At 33.8% G+C, this 17,949-nt stretch overlaps 3 protein-coding genes across 3 annotated transcripts; 1 reads left to right on the top strand and 2 right to left on the bottom strand.

Moving 5' to 3' along the window:
• Nucleotides 1-38: 38 nt before the first annotated feature.
• LOC132708540 (nicotinate phosphoribosyltransferase) lies at nucleotides 39-6,045 on the top strand. Its single transcript, XM_060680887.1, has 9 exons — nucleotides 39-149; nucleotides 487-669; nucleotides 904-1,074; nucleotides 2,204-2,330; nucleotides 2,384-2,467; nucleotides 2,524-2,648; nucleotides 2,875-3,190; nucleotides 5,174-5,849; nucleotides 5,908-6,045. Exons 2-9 carry the CDS (start codon nucleotides 597-599, stop codon nucleotides 5,983-5,985), a joined length of 1,650 nt encoding a protein of 549 aa, XP_060536870.1. The 5' UTR covers nucleotides 39-149; nucleotides 487-596; the 3' UTR covers nucleotides 5,986-6,045.
• Nucleotides 6,046-6,560: 515 nt separating this feature from the next.
• LOC132708541 (adenylyl cyclase-associated protein 1-like) lies at nucleotides 6,561-10,313 on the bottom strand. Its single transcript, XM_060680888.1, has 7 exons — nucleotides 10,184-10,313; nucleotides 9,710-10,048; nucleotides 7,548-7,881; nucleotides 7,329-7,492; nucleotides 6,954-7,160; nucleotides 6,756-6,899; nucleotides 6,561-6,701 (listed from the first exon to the last, which is right to left on the bottom strand). Exons 2-7 carry the CDS (start codon nucleotides 10,025-10,027, stop codon nucleotides 6,615-6,617), a joined length of 1,254 nt encoding a protein of 417 aa, XP_060536871.1. The 5' UTR covers nucleotides 10,028-10,048; nucleotides 10,184-10,313; the 3' UTR covers nucleotides 6,561-6,614.
• Nucleotides 10,314-10,662: 349 nt separating this feature from the next.
• On the bottom strand, nucleotides 10,663-17,749 carry LOC132708543 (protein bunched, class 2/F/G isoform-like). Its single transcript, XM_060680890.1, has 4 exons — nucleotides 16,766-17,749; nucleotides 16,614-16,711; nucleotides 15,854-15,905; nucleotides 10,663-11,869 (listed from the first exon to the last, which is right to left on the bottom strand). The coding sequence occupies exons 1-4, from the start codon at nucleotides 17,552-17,554 to the stop codon at nucleotides 11,690-11,692; spliced, it is 1,119 nt and encodes a 372-aa protein (XP_060536873.1). The 5' UTR covers nucleotides 17,555-17,749; the 3' UTR covers nucleotides 10,663-11,689.
• Between the last annotated feature and the right edge of the window lie 200 nt (nucleotides 17,750-17,949).

Here is a 17,949-nt window from a genome sequence, read left to right as displayed (position 1 = left end):
CGAATTATGTAAATAAAATAAAATTGTTAAAAATTGAAATTAGTCTAATTTCAACAATACGGACGCACATGTGCGCATTTTAACCTACAACACGTAAATAAATAATGAGGCATCAGAATTGAGTTTCCCGTCGAACGGCTATCGCTGTGGTAAGCGTAAATATTATTATTGTTGTTTGTGTTTCACGCATTTACCGTTAACGAGTAGAAATAGTTTCATTAATTGTTTGCTGCTTTACGTATTTGTTGCCAAAAAATATTAAAATTCGTATTTTTTAAACACAAGACTCCGGTATAAACAATTTTAAAAGTTTTTTTTTCTTGAACGTGAAAGGGCAATTTATATACATCAATCGAAAAATTAATCACGATTTCTAAAAATTTCGAAAAAGTTTCCGGTAAATTATTATCACTCGCCCTTGTTTGACCTTTTCGTTTTGCGGATCGATAACAATGAAGCTATACAGTTGGTAACGCTGACGATCAGTCTACAGATGGCCACACGATGTGTTTAATTCAGCGGTGGCGCCAGTTCGTCAATGTCAACAGGAAAGGTGCGAAATTTTAAAAAACCACGCGGAAAAACAAACCTCCAACATGTGCGAAAGCGTGAGCGAAACAACTAACAGGCAGTTCGGGCAAAATGGCATTGTACAGCCCCTCTTAACAGGTAAACAACGCACGAAGCCACTTTACATTTGAAAGAAAATAATATTTATTAATTATTCAGTTTTTGCGCTGCACTTAATATTGAAACCCGCTTTATATTAATGACACAGGGAAATGATCTCGCTCGTTTTTTTTTTAAACGATTACTATTTTACCTTGAACAAGTTCTGATAACAAACATTGTATTTGCCGCCAAATATTGAGAAATTTTCCAGTAATATTAATTATTTTACAGACTTGTATCAAATCACCATGGCCTATGCGTATTGGAAATCTGGGAAAACCAAAGACTACGCGGTATTTGATCTGTTTTTTCGAAAAAATCCGTTCCAAGGCGAATTTACCATATTTGCCGGCCTAGAAGAATGTTTAAAGTTTCTCGGAAAGTTTCATTACTCTCACAGTGGTAAGCATTTAAATTTACGAGTATTGACAAATTCAATACAAAAATTAAGTCATTTTAGTATAAGAGTATAAAAAACTCCAATTTGTTATATAATGTTGTAATATATATAATGTTATAAGATATATCTGGTGTATCAAAAATAAGGTGGGATAACGCAAAATGGTAATCCAATGATTATTTAAAAAAATGGAATGCCAATTCCTTTAATTTTTATTTTTTATGGTCTTTTTCCACTGTCATGGGGGAAAAAATCAACTTACGTTATTTTTCAAAAATATGTATATTTTTTAAATTGTAAATATTTTTTAAATATGTGTTGAGCTTGGCATTAAAACGAAATAAAACAAAAATACTAAGAAAAACAAAATCATTACCAGTGGTAAAAATGACAACCCATGTGTAAGAAAAATAACCTTTTGATAGAGTTAGTCGAAATGTGGTAATTAAAAATTTAAAAAAGCAAGAAAAAATCTAAAATTAAAAAGATATCTTCACAATTTTCCGACGAGCAAAAAGTTAGTAGTTATTTTTCTACGATGCTTAATTAGTTAATTAATTAACTAGTTAATAATAAAACAAAAATACTAAGAAAAACAAAATCATTACTAGTTGTATTAATAACGTCAATAGCAACCAAAAAATGACAACCCACAAGTAAGAGAAATAACCTTTTGATAGAATTAGTCGAAATGTGGTGTAATTAAAAATTTAAAAAAAAAAACAAGAAAAAAATGTAAAATTAAAAAAATATCTTCACAATTTTCCGACGAGCAAAAAGTTAGTAGTTATTTTTTTACGATTAGTTTTAATGACAAAAAATCCAATAGGCGATCTATTAATTGTTTTTCATAAAATACAGAGGCGTACGATTTAATTTAATTCAACGTCAACAGCAACCAAAAAATGCTTGAAATCATTTCAACTCACATGTAAGAAAAATAACCTCTTGATAGAGTTAGTTAAAACGTGTTAATTGAAAACTCAGAAAGGCAAAAAAAAACTTAAAAAAAAATACTGAAATTAAAAAATTAACATTCTCAAAAAAAAACTATTTTCGGACTAACGAAAGTTAATGGTTATTTTTCGACGATTCTTTCGTAAAATACAGAGGCGTACGATTTAATTTTAGACATCGAATATTTAAAACAAACACTACCCCCGTCGACAGAGGAAGAATTTTTTTTATATTTAAGCACGGTTACAGCTAAAGACGTAAAATTATACGCACTAGCAGAGGGGTCTGTCGCGTTTCCTAGGTAACACGTAAAAAAGTCCTATCAGTTCAAATTTTAACCCTTTGATCTTGCAGGGTACCTTTAATGCGAGTCGAAGGGCCGCTTATAATAGTTCAGCTGCTAGAGACAACCTTATTAACTTTGGTAAACTATGCTAGGTAAATAACCCCCGGTAAAGAATTTACTATTAATGAACGATTAAAAAAAATTGCAGCCTAATGGCGACGAATGCGGCACGATATAGAATAGCGTCGGGAAATTTGCAGCTGTTCGAATTCGGACTCAGGAGGGCTCAAGGTCCCGACGGTGGACTTTCAGCTTCGAAATATTCCTACATAGGTATACCAGACGTTAATTCCGTCTAACAATACAATGGAATGCTGCATAGCGATGTTAAAGTTGGTACCAGGCAGGAAGGGTGTCAAATACTGCTTTTAATCAATATTAAAATTGCCGATAGAGACTTCCCTGTTAATAGCTTTCGCGAAAACAAAACTTCCACCCTTCATTCCGCCGCAAACACGCATTATGTGAATTTTATTTAAGTAATTTTTTTTGTTCATAGGTGGTTTCGATGGAACGAGCAACGTACTAGCGGGAAAACTCTTTAAAATACCCGTGAAAGGAACCCACGCACACGCCTATATCACTTCTTTTAATAGTATCCAGGAACTCAAGAACACTATGCTACCACAAAAAGACAGGGGGGATAATCCCCAAGATTTGCTCAAACTATCACTCGATTGGAGATCAAAACTTTTACCTATTTTTAACGTTATTTCGACTGAAGCTAGCGAGGGCGAACTGGCTGCATTAATATCGTTCGCAATTGCATTTCCCGAAGGATTTATGGCACTAGTTGACACATACGAAGTACAAAGGTAATGGCCCCATCGGCGATCAAATTAACATTTTTTCTGCTTCTCTGAATGATATAGAAACTTCCGAAATTTTGTGTATGTAAATGGTCCAAAATATTTGATCACATATACGATACAAGCAAGTAAGGAAAGTCCTATCGAAATGAGAATTAGGATATTAAAACGCTGCCATGCCGAAATGCTTTTATTTTGAAAATAAACAATTTTTAGATAAGTTTAATTAAGATAACCGCCGATTCGACAACTGGCACACGATGATGACCTTGACCTAATTTAATATTAGCATTTCACAATAATTAGAATTTATATCACCGTTTTTATGACAAGTTTTCTTTTTTTTTGGATAATACATAAAATCAAAAAAAAATCTTAATAAATATTTTAAAATGAAAGAAAAGGAAGAAAAACGAAAAAATATTTTTGGTTTAGATTTTCTTTTGCCGGACTCGTTTTAGTGAATTTCGAAAAAATTAATATTTAAAAGACATGCTTTTAAATGCGCAGCTTTAGCAAAATGACATCTTTCTATTAGAGTGACGCTACTTTACATGTAATATTGTGGTCAAAATATTTGGTTTTTGAAGCATAGCCTTATATTTTAACAAAATATTTTCATATTTGACTCCCTATATATTACAAAAATGTTGGATTCTGCCATCAAAATAAGTGTCTATTTTAGTAAACAAGTTTAGTTAATTAATAAACTTTTTTTAATAATTTGGATTTTGTCAAAATTTGAAAACACTGAAATGTTCTAATTTTAAACTAAATTAAGTGAAAGTATATTTTAGGCATCTCTAGAAATCTCCCATGTTGGCTAGAATATTCGGTGCAGACCATATATACTAAAATTAACTCTTGAATCTTTAATTTCACAACCGAATACTAAATCCTTGCTAATTTTAAACCAAATTAAGTTAAACTATACTTTTAACACTTTTAATAAAACTGCTGGATTCCTCCTGCGTCGGTTTGTGTTGAGTCAAACTAGCTAACGTTTCGCCAATCATCTTGTTGGCTTCTTCAGAGCTTGACTGAAACTGGATCGCATTTTAGTCTGTACCTGCTTTTATATTGCTTGAGGGGGGCCCGACTGATTCTCATACTGGTGACAAGTAAAGATCTGAGTCGCGATTAAGATTGTTATATTGCTTATAGATTTCTATAGATTCTCGGATTTTTCGTTGGTAGAAGAATTGATTACATGCAAGAATTTTACTTTTATCGAAAAAAATTCTATGTCCGGTTTCGTGATCGCGAAACGAAAGATCGGAGAGTCTATAGAAATATATAAACAAGCTAACAATCTTGACCGCGACTCAGGTCTCTACCTGTCACCAATATGCGTGTTTATGCCCCTCATTTAGCTCCGCCCTCCTCAAACAATATAAAAGCAGGTACAAGCCAGTTTCAATCAAGCTCTGAAGAAGCCAACATGGTGATTGGCGAAACGTTAGCTAGTTCTACTCAACAAAAACCGACGCAGGAGGAATGCAGAAGTTTTATTAAAAGTATTACAGTAGCCTGTGGAGGTTTCTCTATAAAATTATACTTTTAGCACTTTAATAATATTAAAAAGAGACTAATTCCATACTTCAAATGAATATAATTGTTAAACAATTTTGGCTAGAATAATCTGTGAACAACCCTGTAAATACAGGACATATAACAAAATTAATTTTTGATTCCTTAATTTTAGAAGCGGCTTACTATACCCCTGGTAATTTTAAACAAAATTATGGCTGCTTAATAAGAAAGTAATTTTCAAAAGTAGTTGTAACAGACCTTCTCAAATGTCCCATTTTGACTAAACTTTTCGGTGAACAACCCTGTATGTACAACATATATACCAACAATGACTATGAAACCTTTAATATCAGAGGCGGATAATTAAATTTCTGCAATCAATATTCGATGAACTACCGTGCATATACATATATACGGCAAATACACTAAAATTAACTCTCGAACCTTTAATTTCAGAAGCGGTTTACTAAATTTCTGCGCAGTGGCTTTAGCTTTAAACGATTTAGGATATCGTGCGATCGGAATAAGATTGGACAGTGGCGATTTGGCTTACCTTTCAAACGTAGCACGTAAATACTTCACTGAAATAAGCAAATCTTTCACTTTGCCGTGGTTCGAAAATTTGATGATAATGGCATCGAACGATATCAACGAAGAAACAATTTTGAGCTTAAACGAGCAAGGTCATAAAATTAATTGTTTCGGAATAGGTACGCACTTGGTGACGTGTCAAAGGCAACCGGCCCTCGGATGCGTCTACAAGATGGTAGAGTTAAATCACTATCCACGCATTAAGTTGAGCCAGGATGTTTCGAAAGTTACCATGCCGGGCTGCAAAGACGCTTACAGACTTTACAGCGATAGCGGCCATGCTTTGGTCGATTTGCTGCAGAGATCCATAGAGCCACCCCCTCGCGTTAACGAAAAAGTATTGTGTCGACATCCCTTTGAAGAATCCAAACGGGCTTACGTAATACCGTCGAGGGTTGAGAAACTGTTGGAATTGTATTGGGAAAATGGACGTATCGTTCAATCTTTGCCGGTTTTGGAGACGATCAAACAAAGGGTCATCGATTCTTTGAAAACTTTGAGATCTGATATTAAAAGAAACTTAAATCCTACACCTTACAAGGTAATTTTTGAACGAATGGGTTTTTGCGGGAATGGATTTTATCGTCTTTGTATTTCAGGTGGCAGTGAGTGACGAATTATACCACTTCATCCACGATCTTTGGCTACAAAACGCTCCAATAGGTGAGCTGTCGTGATTTGGATCGGCTAATTGCTGCCGATTTGTTTTAAGGGCGTAGTAACGCCGACATTTGCGGTTTATAACAATCTCTAGGAAGAAACTAGATCGCGAAAATGCTTTTAAGTGAAGCGGTATTTTGAACGGCAAGCCTTAAACTCAATTTAGATGCGCAGAGCAATATATATTTTTGTTAAGTTTGCAATGATTTATAGAGATCCCTATCTAATACTAATTTATAGTCCTGTTAATGTTGCGGGTTATTAAAAAAATCTTTACTTAAATTGTGTTTTATTCCACGCTTTTCAAAGACATAAGCGTCAAAATTGATATTTAAAAACTCCCCTATGCAACACGGACTTTTGAAATGGCGCTTTAAGTATAAGACTAACTAATTTTCCCTTATATCTAAGTTTCAATAAATAAATAAACAAATTTCAGCGCTTATAGACTCAAACTTCTCTAAGTTAGTAGAAGTTTTGAAACAATATACACAAAGCTCGTATCTTGACGTCCGGAAGACCAATGTTAGTCGTGACAGGAAGCGTTTTGTAACAAATGGTGGCACGTAAAAAAAAATGAAAAATTATTCAGTGCTTAGTTAAAATAAACACGATAAATACAATTAAAAGTATTTCTGTCCAATTCTTAGCCCTTATTTTCCACAACTACGGTTTGTAACGTTTTATTAGGGAGGATCGTGGTTTTAAATTGCTCAGGCACCGGCAGCTCGACCTAAAACAAAATCGTTGAGGTGGAACGGTTCAAAAAAGATGCGAAATAATTTACATAATCACCATTCCCTTTGGGGACCAAAACGTTCATTTCCGATGATTTCGACGATACAATTTCCACGTCCAAAGACTCGGCACTTAGATAAACTTGACAACCGTCAGTTTTATCGATGGATATCGTCGGAACTTTTCCGAACATCTAAGAAACCAAAATAAACATGCAACGCGTAGACTATAGGTATGTATATCATACCTGCATCTGCACGGATTGACAGTTGATAAATTCAACAGCAGCCACAATAGAATCAATAACGACTGCCGTTTTTCTACAAGAGTCTATAACCACGGAGTTAATTTTACCTCTAATAGTTACCGTTGAATCGAAACATTTAAACAGATACACTACGTTGTTCATTTCCGCGTTTTCAACCGCTAAATTATGGTTGCCCTTTTGGTATTCCTAAAAGCCAACATAACAATCCGCGACAAATTAATTTAGGCTCTCACTGCTAGTTGGTGAAATGTCCTGATTCGGTGCTAACCAAAACGTTAGGACGCAATTCCCACCGAATCAGGACGACGGTTCAATAATCCAACTTAACTGAAGAAGAGCAATGCATTTACGTACGATAACCCATTTCTTTCCGTCCCTCGTAAATACAGGGGGCTTATCGACTTGTTGCGCTCCCGAACTGTAATTTACCCCCGAAATTTTGTAAGCAGCTGGACCACCACCCTGTTTGAGCGAGGGATTTTTGTGCGTTTGCATATCGGGAGAGACTTTTTTCAAATCTATAATTTACAATCAGCCGAAGCGATACTAAAGCGATTAAGGATAAACCATTACTTTGAGTTATACTGGACCCTTTATTAATTTCCGCGAAAAGCGCCGATCTATCGTTTCCAGCAACGTCGGCTGCGGGTAAGAAATTGTCCATCGGAGGCAAAGGGCATGATGGAGGCGGTGGCGGGACCCCAATCGGTACATTTCTTCCGGCCCACACAAGACCGGTGGTGTGATACTGCTTAACGTACGCCTGAAGTTCCGTTAAAGTTTGAACCCACCCTTTAACCCAATCCACGTGCCGTTTATCTTTCTCTTTCCAATCTTTCAGGACCCTGTTGGTGTAAAACTGACCGGCGTCGTTCATTTCTTTGACGTAAGGGGAAGGTGCCGGACTCTTAAAAAAAAATATTTTGTCATTATATGCTATCTCAGAAAACTCTAGAGTAATAAAATGTCGGCATCGGTAATAAACTTTGTGCAATAAAATTGTTTTTGATCACACTTACCTCTTAACTAATACATTGCCCCTGCAGTATTTGCTAGAGGGGAAAATAGTCGAGAAATATAAAGCAGTACCGAAGAGAACATAAGAAAAATCTTTATCTTAATGAGACGCGGATTAATGAAACAAACAAATGAACAAAACGAATGCGAAAAACTTAAGGGAACGATCCAGTAAAGGGTAGTTAACGGTTTCCGTTAGGCTTTGAAGAAGCTAACAGGGTGATTGGCGAGACGTCAACAAGCAACTTAGGAGGAATCCAGAAAATTTGTAAATTGTATTACAGTAGTCGGTGGAAGTTTCTATATACACAGAACACTAAAATAGTAGCGAAGTATTGCTATTATACAAACACACTATGATGATTGAAGGGACTAAATTAGATAAGGAGCCCTAATACCACATAATGCCTAATTTTTATTCATTTAAAATAACATTATTTCTTTTTTACGAGTATTTCGCGGGACAATATTTCCAGTCTTGGTGAATGTATAACAATAAGCCCAAACTACCTATACTCGATAAAGAAAAGAATTTTGCAATTAAACCAATGTTAATATTATTAGTAAGAATTTATATGCTTATTTTTGAAGAATTCCCTTCCTATAACTCTAATATGGTAACCGATATCCATGTGGGGTTATTTACAATGTTTTTTTAATCAAAAATCAAAAATATTAAATTAATGTCAAACAATTGAAGTGGCTAAAGTATCCGGTTGGTCACTCAGTAGTTCAGGGGTATAATTTCTTTACTACTATTAAACTTTTATTTCGAAGCTACAATCCTTTACTTTTATAATTTGAGTTGTTTGAGTTAATTTTTCCGCACCTTCCTAAAATGTTCTCTGACGTTCTGTATTTGGAAGAAGACAACAGCAAAATATGAAGTGCGCTATATTTTTGGAAATTGAGTTTTAAGCTCTTTTCGATTATATACAGGGTAGTCCATATAAAAGATCGTTTATCTCTTGATAACTATGAAAACATGACTTTTAAAAATCATAAAAATTATATGCATGTTTTCGAAAAACTCCCTTCCTATGACTCTGAAATGTGGGTTTTTTTCGATGTTTTTTTTTTAATCAAAAATAGACTCGCAGACACCTTTAATTTTCGTTTATCTAATTTAAAATAGAATATTAGATTGAAATGCAAAAATATAAATGTAATTGTAATATAATATAATATGAAGTGCGCTATATTTTTGGAAATTGACTTTTAAGCTCTTTTTGATTATATACAGGGTAGTCCGTATAAAAAACGTTTTGCTCTTGATAACTATGAAAACACGAGTTTTAAAAATACGAAAAATTAAAAATTACATGCTATTTTCGAAAAACTCCTTTCCTATAACTCTGAAATGTGGGGCTTTTTCGATGTTTTTTTTTTAAATCAAAAATACACTTTTTTTTATATACAGGGTAGTTCGTATAAAAAACGTTTTCCTCTTGATAACTATGAAAACACGAGTTTTAAAAATAAGAAAATTTAAAAATTACATACTATTTTCGAAAAACTCCCTTCCTATAACTCTGAAATGTGGGGTTTTTTCGATGTTTTTTTTTATCAAAAATAGGCTCGCAGACCCCTTTAATTTTCGTTTATCTCCTTTAAAATGGAATATTAGATCGAAATGCAAAAATATAAATGTAATTGTAAACGGTATGAACGACATACAACACGCAAATGTCCGAACCTGATACCATTCGACAACTTACCACAGCTACCCATCCCAGCGCGGGGATGCTTTCACTGATGGCCGATAAATGGTTGAAAAAGGGCGACGTGCGATGTTTTTCGCGAAAATCTTGAATGGTCGCAATAATATCGCTGGTCGGTTTCAAAAAAATCACCAAATCGTTGGGATTCGTAGGCTTGCTCGACTGGCTTGCCAGTTCAAGAAATTGAAGTTGCGCTTTAAATGCTTGCTGGACCAATTGACAATGTTGGGCGACATCCCCGCCAATTTGTTGGGAATATTGAACGTATTGGGCTAAAGGTCCTTGGATAATGTCCGTAAAACCTACCACGCTCATTTTACTTTCGAGTGTTTACGTCTGCAAATTAAGAAGAAAATAGTTATTTCTTATGCTATTAACCTTCTAAACGAGGCCGCATTTTATGCAAAGTCGTTAATTTTGGAGAAAATAACATTAAAAAGATGAATTAGCGACGAAAAATGTTGTACTTACGAGTCGCGACAAAACAAAATAAAAATCGAATTTCCGATGTAATCTCTCGAAACTGATATAAAACCCAAACTGACTTGTCTCTCAGATGAGCGGGTACGATATTTTTGGAATGCGTTGGCAAACGTTTTTCGTGATTCCGAGTTGTAAATATAAAATTTTGTAGCGCCAACAGAATCGACGTAACGATTATTCACAAATATTTTCGTTTTTACGTTATTTTTGTATTCAATTGTAAACCGCTACCGCCAAAACACGGTGTATTCACCCCACAAATGAGGCCGACGTGTTTTTCCTTTATCATAATTTCAAAGGGCATTTTGTCAAATCCCAGTTATAATATACGACTGTTATTTTTGGCACAGGCGTGATTACGATTTTGTTTATCTATCTAAAAATAGAACTAAAATTTGTATTACATCGCCGCCACATATAGGAAAGGAGCACCTGGGTGAAACGGATTGAAAAAAAAATAACCCTCAATAATTTTATTATATTTCCGAAGGCTCGTTTTTCAATAATATAATATAAAATCACCTGAAGTAAGTACCAACTAATAATACCGTTCAAAAATGTTAGTAATCCTAAGGTTTTAAATGGAACTAATTTATGTTAAAACTTATTCGATTACATTGAAGGAGCGGTTAGGGAGATACCGAAGGACTAAGCAGAATGGCCGGTTAAATAAGGAAGAAAAATATTACGCAATCATAGGAAGATACGGTATATACGTGTGCCGACTGTATCAGAAGTTAAATGTTTAATAAACGTCACGTATATAATTGTTATCTTAGATTCGAATACGTGGCGACTTTTAATCCAAAAAATAATACGCTTCTACGATTTGTGATAAAAATAAACACTCGTTGAACCAACTTCCAATAAAGTAACGGTACGACATACCGTATTATCGAACTAATACTAGAGAATATGTATATCGGGTGCCCGAACAAAAAACGTAGGAGGATATGCATACGCTTGGACCTGCAACATTCATTCGATCCTCAAAACAAAATCCTAATCAAACTGATCACCCTTCAACAAATTCCCAGAGCCAACCCACCCTAATTATGAGGGCCAGTAAATATTTCAGTTATATAGTTTCAAGAAAAATAAATTGATGAATTGAAAATATTTATAGGCACGCATACAACTCGGGCCATTCAAATACTTAATATTGTTAGCACAGCCTTTATTAACATTTTTTGCAAACCCGTTCAAATATTAAAAAATGAAGCGTTAAATTTGAGCGCTAAAATTAATTGTATGCAGTCTACCTCGAAAATTCAACTGTCACGATAAAGGCTGGACTCCAACGGAAGATTGTTATCTTAGGCCGTTACCCGGTATAAATTTGAACTTCCCTCAAATAATTGCACAACAGCCGCATCACATTATATTCCATAGCACCAAGCATATTAGACAGGAATCCCTCAACCAGTCTTAACTAAGTAGAAGTACAAAAAAACTAAGTAAAAATATTGTTCGAATATCAGGAGAATAGTGATTTTAAGCTTGTCTCTCGGTGTTATTGCCCAATGTTGCCAATACTTCGGGGGTTACGTTGGCCCTTAGGAGGTCGTTTTCGTATTCCAAGTAAGATATGCGTTCCACGAGTTCATTGATTTTTATTTTGAGCTCTTCTACTTCTAGACGGACTGTGTGGGTCAAGTGATTTTTTACCACATCCTAAAATTGGACAAAATTAATTGTAAAAATTAAATAAAAACTACTTCTTAGTTTGGATAAAAAACCTCATATCATATCGACTAAGGTGAATGATGTAATGAACCAACCCCAATAAACCTTCCCGTTGTTAGTTTTCTATTTTCTAACAGAAATTTCTTGACAAAACAGTATTCCAAAACAATAGAAAAAAAAGAAAAAGAAAATTTTGTAATAAACACTAGATTTATCAAAATTAGAAAGAAATACAACTTTGATTCCTAATTTTGGATCCGCTTTATACTAGAAATTCTATTATTGGAAATATACGGAACGATTTTAATCTAATTATTTTTTGTTGCGAAGAGAGAAGAAAAAACTATATAAGAAATACATATTTATACCAATCTGTAAGAAATAACTGCAAAAAATTGTGGCCAACAGTATTCCGAGATTTTTATATTTTCAAGTCAATAACAAGGAAAAATGTGTACATTTTAAAATCAGGTTAAAATTTTTATCAGTTTTTGTGGCCAACACTTATTTGTCAACCTTGGAACACTTACACTGTACATCCGCATGCAATTGCGAACGAAATACATAGTAAGTGATTCGGAGGGTTAAAAAAATGTTTTTCAATGGTTTTCTGAACCTTGTTTAAAATATTTATATTAAATAAATTTTGAATTAGAAAATCATGAAATGAATTTAATACAATACTCCATTAAAAACAATTGCCGAATTGCGAAGATGTTTGAAATGTTTGTCTTCAACTCAAAAAAAAAATCTCCCTTGAGATATTTTTTTACGCCCGGGGTGCAACCGACAAAATTATGTATTCGAAATTACATGACCTAACACTAAAAAATTGAATTTTTTGACTCCACATCATAAGAAAAGATAAATAAGAGGTATTCTTTTTACATTCTCTGACGAGTGTCACCGAAAAATTAGTTATTTAAAAATTTTAATAATAACATTAACAATTTTTTTTTACCCCATACCCCAAGATAAATGAAATGTTTGTTTCAATTCGCGAAAACTCTCACTTGAGCCATTTTTATTACACTCTGACGAGGGTAACTGAGCACATTACTTATTCGACCTTAAAAATGTATGTTTTAATGCCAACCTTATTTTTTTAATATCAACTCCCCAGTTATGAAATGTATGTCTTTAACCCAAAAAAAAAGTAAACTTTAGTAATTTTTTTCATCTCCGAGTAGTGTAACCGAGAAAATTATGCATTCAAAATTTCTGGAGATTTAATACTTTAATTACCTTAAGAAAAAAAAAGTTTAAACCAACCGAGATATAGGGAATTTTTCTCTTCGTGTCAAAAAAATCACCCCTTAAGTATTTCTTTAAATGATTAGTGTCACCGAAAAATGATGACCCCACACCCCAAAATATTCGAAATGTTTGTCGTCAACTAATAAAAATCACCCTTAAATTTTCTTTTTTTATACTCTAGGAAATAATAATATGTATTCGAATTTTCATAAAATTTCACACATTAAAAATATAAAAAAAATATTTTGTTGTTCTGAACCCGAAGATAAACGAAAATATTTGTCGTCAACTAATGAAAAATCACCCTATAGATTTTTTTGACACTCTGAGAAGATTCGCTCAGAAAATTATATATTCGAAATTTCATAAAATTTTATATATTAGCAATATAATTTTTTTTTGTGGATCTGAACCCCAAGACATACGAAAATATTTGTCCTCAACTAACAAAAAATCACCCTATAGAGGCCTCTTTTTACACTGAGAAGAGCGCCACTGAATTAAAAAAATGTATTCGAAATTTTATAAAATTTCATACATTAATAACATTAAATAAAATATTTTGTTGATTTGAATCCCAAGACATACGAAAATATTTGTCATCAACTAACGAAAAATCACCCTATAGATTTCTTTTTTTTTTACACTCTGAGGAGTGTGACTGAGAAAATTATATTTTCGAAATTCCATAAAATTTCATATATTAGGAACATATTTTTTTTTGTTTATAGATGCGATGCCTTTTTTTTGCACTCTGCATAGTGTCGCTGAGAAAAATGTGTATTCGAAATTTTATAAAATGTCATACAATAATAACTTAAAATATTTTGTCGCCAACTAACAAAAAAATCACCCTATAGATGCCTCTTTTTACACTCTGAAGAGTGTCACTGAAAAAAAAATATGAGGAGCGTTACAGAAAAAATTATGTATTCGAAATTTCATACAATAATAACATAAAAAAAATATTTGGTTGATCTGAACCTCAGGACCTACGAAAATATTTGTTGTCAACTAACAAAAAATCACCCTATAGATGTCTTTTTTTTACAATCTGAGGAGTGTCTTTGAGAAAATTTTATATTTGAAATTTCATAAAATTTCATACAATAGCAACATAATTTTTTTTGTTAATCTGAACTCCAAGACATACGAAAATATTTGTCGCCAACTAACAAAAAATCACCCTATAGATGTCTTTTTTTTTACAATCTGAGGAGTGTATTTGAGAAAATTATATATTTGAAATTTCATAAAATTTCATACAATAGCAACATATTTTTTTTTTGTTAATCTGAACTCCAAGATATACGAAAATATTTGTCGCCAACTAACAAAAAAATCACCCTATAGATGCCACTTTTTACACTCTGAAGAGTTTCACTGAAAAAAAAATATGAGGAGTGGTACAGAAAAAATTATGTATTCGAAATTTCATACAATAATAACATTAAAAAAAATATTTGGTTGATCTGAACCTCAGGACCAACGAAAATATTTGTTGTCAACTAACAAAAAATCACCCTATAGATGTCTTTTTTTTACAATCTGAGGAGTGTCTTTGAGAAAATTATATATTTGAAATTTCATAAAATTTCATACAATAGCAACATAATTTTTTTTGTTAATCTGAACTCCAAGACATACGAAAATATTTGTCGCCAACTAACAAAAAATCACCCTATAGATGTCTTTTTTTTACAATCTGAGGAGTGTCTTTGAGAAAATTATATATTTGAAATTTCATAAAATTTCATACAATAGCAACATATTTTTTTTTTGTTAATCTGAACTCCAAGATATACGAAAATATTTGTCGCCAACTAACAAATAAATCACCCTATAGATGCCTCTTTTTACACTCTGAAGAGTTTCACTGAAAAAAAAATATGAGGAGTGGTACAGAAAAAATTATGTATTCGAAATTTCATACAATAATAACATAAACATCTGAACCTCAGGACCTACGAAAATATTTGTTGTCAACTAACAAAAAATCACCCTATAGATGTCTTTTTTTTACAATCTGAGGAGTGTCTTTGAGAAAATTATATATTTGAAATTTCATAAAATTTCGAATACATATTTTTTTTTAGTGGCGCTCTTCGCAGTGTAAAAAGAGGCATCTATAGGGTGATTTTTTGTTAGTTGTGGACAAATATCTCCGTATGTCTTGGGGTTCAGATCAACAAAAATTTCTCAACTCCAAGACATACGAAAATATTTGTCGTCAACTTACAAAAAATCACCCTATAGATGCCTTTTTTTACGCTTTGAGGAGTGTCACTGAGAAAAATATGTATTCGAAATTTTATAAAATTTCATACATTAATAACTTAAAATAAAATATTTTCTTGATCTGAATCCCAAGACATACGAAAATGTTTGTCGGCAACTAACAAAAAAATCACCCTATAGATGTCTTTTTTTTTACACTCTGAGGAGTGTCACTGAGAAAAATATGTATTCGAAATTAAATAAAATTTCATACATTAATAACATAAAAAAAGACGTACGAAAATAGTTGTCGTCAACTAACAAAAAATCACCTTTTACGTTTCTTTGATTTTACGCTATGAGGAGCGTCAGAGAAAATTATATATCCGAACTTTATAAAATTGAATACGTTAATAACATAAGATTTTATTAATCCCAAATGTTTGTAATAAAAATCACAATCTACATATACATACAGCTAGGGAGCAAAAAACTCACCAATGCGTGTTCAATTTTTGTATCTATCGTGGCGGTACAAGAAACCGAAGCCCTGTAACAAATTACAACCGGGTGACGTTCCAACACAAATCGCAATAAAAACGAAACAAAAATCTTACCCCACAAAATTACGTATAAAACAATAAACGGCGAGAAATGAAGTTTCGTTAAAATCTAAAGCCGAAACGTAGGACGGCAATTCGACTTTTGGACAGCCATTATCGTGCGCTTTTTTATGGCTCGCAGCCATATTCGGGGTTATTCCAACCGCCCGGCCATTTTCGGTATATTTACTGGGCTTTATCGGTAAACTCTCGGGGGGTGAGATTTTTTATCACCCCCGCGGCTGCGTCGTTCGCGATATCGATTCGAAATGCGCGAACTTCCGATTCCGGCCGGACCGCACTGAATCGTTCAATTTATTTAATTTGCGTTAAACTTGTGCGGAAATTTGATACGAATTAAAGAATCCTTACGTTCGCAAAAATTTCCTTCGGGATTCGCGATCCGAATTTTACTATGGGAATTTATGGTTGCGTTTGAAAATTTCAATTACCTGTTTATGCCAACAATGCTGCTTTATTTGACCTAAACGTGCCACTTCGAACGTTATGGTCATTAAAAACAAACCGTTTTATTGCCCTATAAAAAATTTATGAACGGCGAAGAAACTCATTTCCTCCGGTAGCTCCGGTTACCGGCTTTGTTAGAACTTTTTTTAAATTTTACTAAAATAATAGTGATAATAATAAAATCTTACGTAATATTATCGTTGGCATTCATTGTGGGTTCGCCATTAGCGTTCGTCGGCATCAAATCCACGGCAGCTGGAAAACTGGTGCTGATGTGGGCAAAAACCTGCAGGAAAACCAACATAAACGAAAATGATTAATTGAAATAACGCTTACTTACTTGTTCGTTTTGGTTGCCATCGAAAGCGGTATTGCTGATAACGGTGTCGACGCTGTTGGTGCTGGTAAAGCTAACTCTGGAAGATTTTGGCAATGTAAAAGTCGAACCTTTTGGAAAAATTTGTCTCTGAGCACTTTGTGAATGCAGTGAGATTGGGACGAATATTGGCATGGGATCGGACATTAAAATGGACCCTGTATATAAAAACGATTGTTGGCAACTGTTATCCAAATAAGGGGACCTGAACGTGGATGAATTATCCACGTTTTCGACCGCGTGTTTAATTTCGGATCCTTCGTCTACGTAATCGTAACAGGTCCATCTTCCTCTACTAAATGGGACCACGCTTCCCACTTTTACCACCCTGAATCTGCCGATATCGTTAATGTTTGATTTTTCCGATTTATTATCGGTTTTGGCCGTTACGATTTTGGGTTGCTCTTGAGGACCTGGACCGGCACCGTTGGTTTGATTAAAATTTTGATTGACCGGCTGCTGATCGTCTCTGGAATCTTCAGAAAAACTCGGGGTTTCATTATCTGTTACTCGGGATATTTCGTCGGTATGAGATTCGTCTAAATCGTCGGCAGATTCATCTTCCAAATCGTATCTGGTCAACACTCCAGTTATTTGAAAGGAACAACTCGGAGACGTCGCTTGTGATTTTTTTCTAGCCGTTTGCGAACATCTCGCTTGGTTGCTAGGCACTTCTTCGCCCAACCTTAAGGTCTCACTTGTTGTACGATGTATGACTGTCCCTTTTTTCCCTTTTAACGTTACGTTGGCCATCACCAAATAATAGAATCAGCGCCACTCAAACCAAAACACTAAAATACGTTTGCGCCTTAAGGAAACTAAAATCATTTTAAGCGAACTGAATCGAACAGGGGCATTCTTATAGCTTACGATAAGCTGGGCATTGCGATATCGCACTACGCAAAAATATATGCGGTTAGAATTTGACGTTTTCCTACTGGACGCGGTTGCTTTCCTGACCTGCGCCCCTCAACCGGCTCCGGCGACTTTATTGCATAACCCACGCAAGGGGCTGGTTTCAAACTCCACAGACCAACGAAAAAATAAAAAATATATTACCGAACACTTTTTTAATATTTTTGCACCCCAAGCCAGACGTTTTAAGTATAAACTAACTTATTTTTTTAATGGCATCCAACTTCCAAAAA

Source organism: Cylas formicarius, unplaced genomic scaffold, assembly GCF_029955315.1.
Source record: "Cylas formicarius isolate icCylForm1 unplaced genomic scaffold, icCylForm1.1 PGA_scaffold_12__32_contigs__length_19106922, whole genome shotgun sequence".
Lineage (NCBI taxonomy): Eukaryota > Metazoa > Arthropoda > Insecta > Coleoptera > Brentidae > Cylas > Cylas formicarius.
Note: the sequence above shows the minus strand (reverse complement) of the source record. Positions and strands in the feature narration are given on the sequence as shown.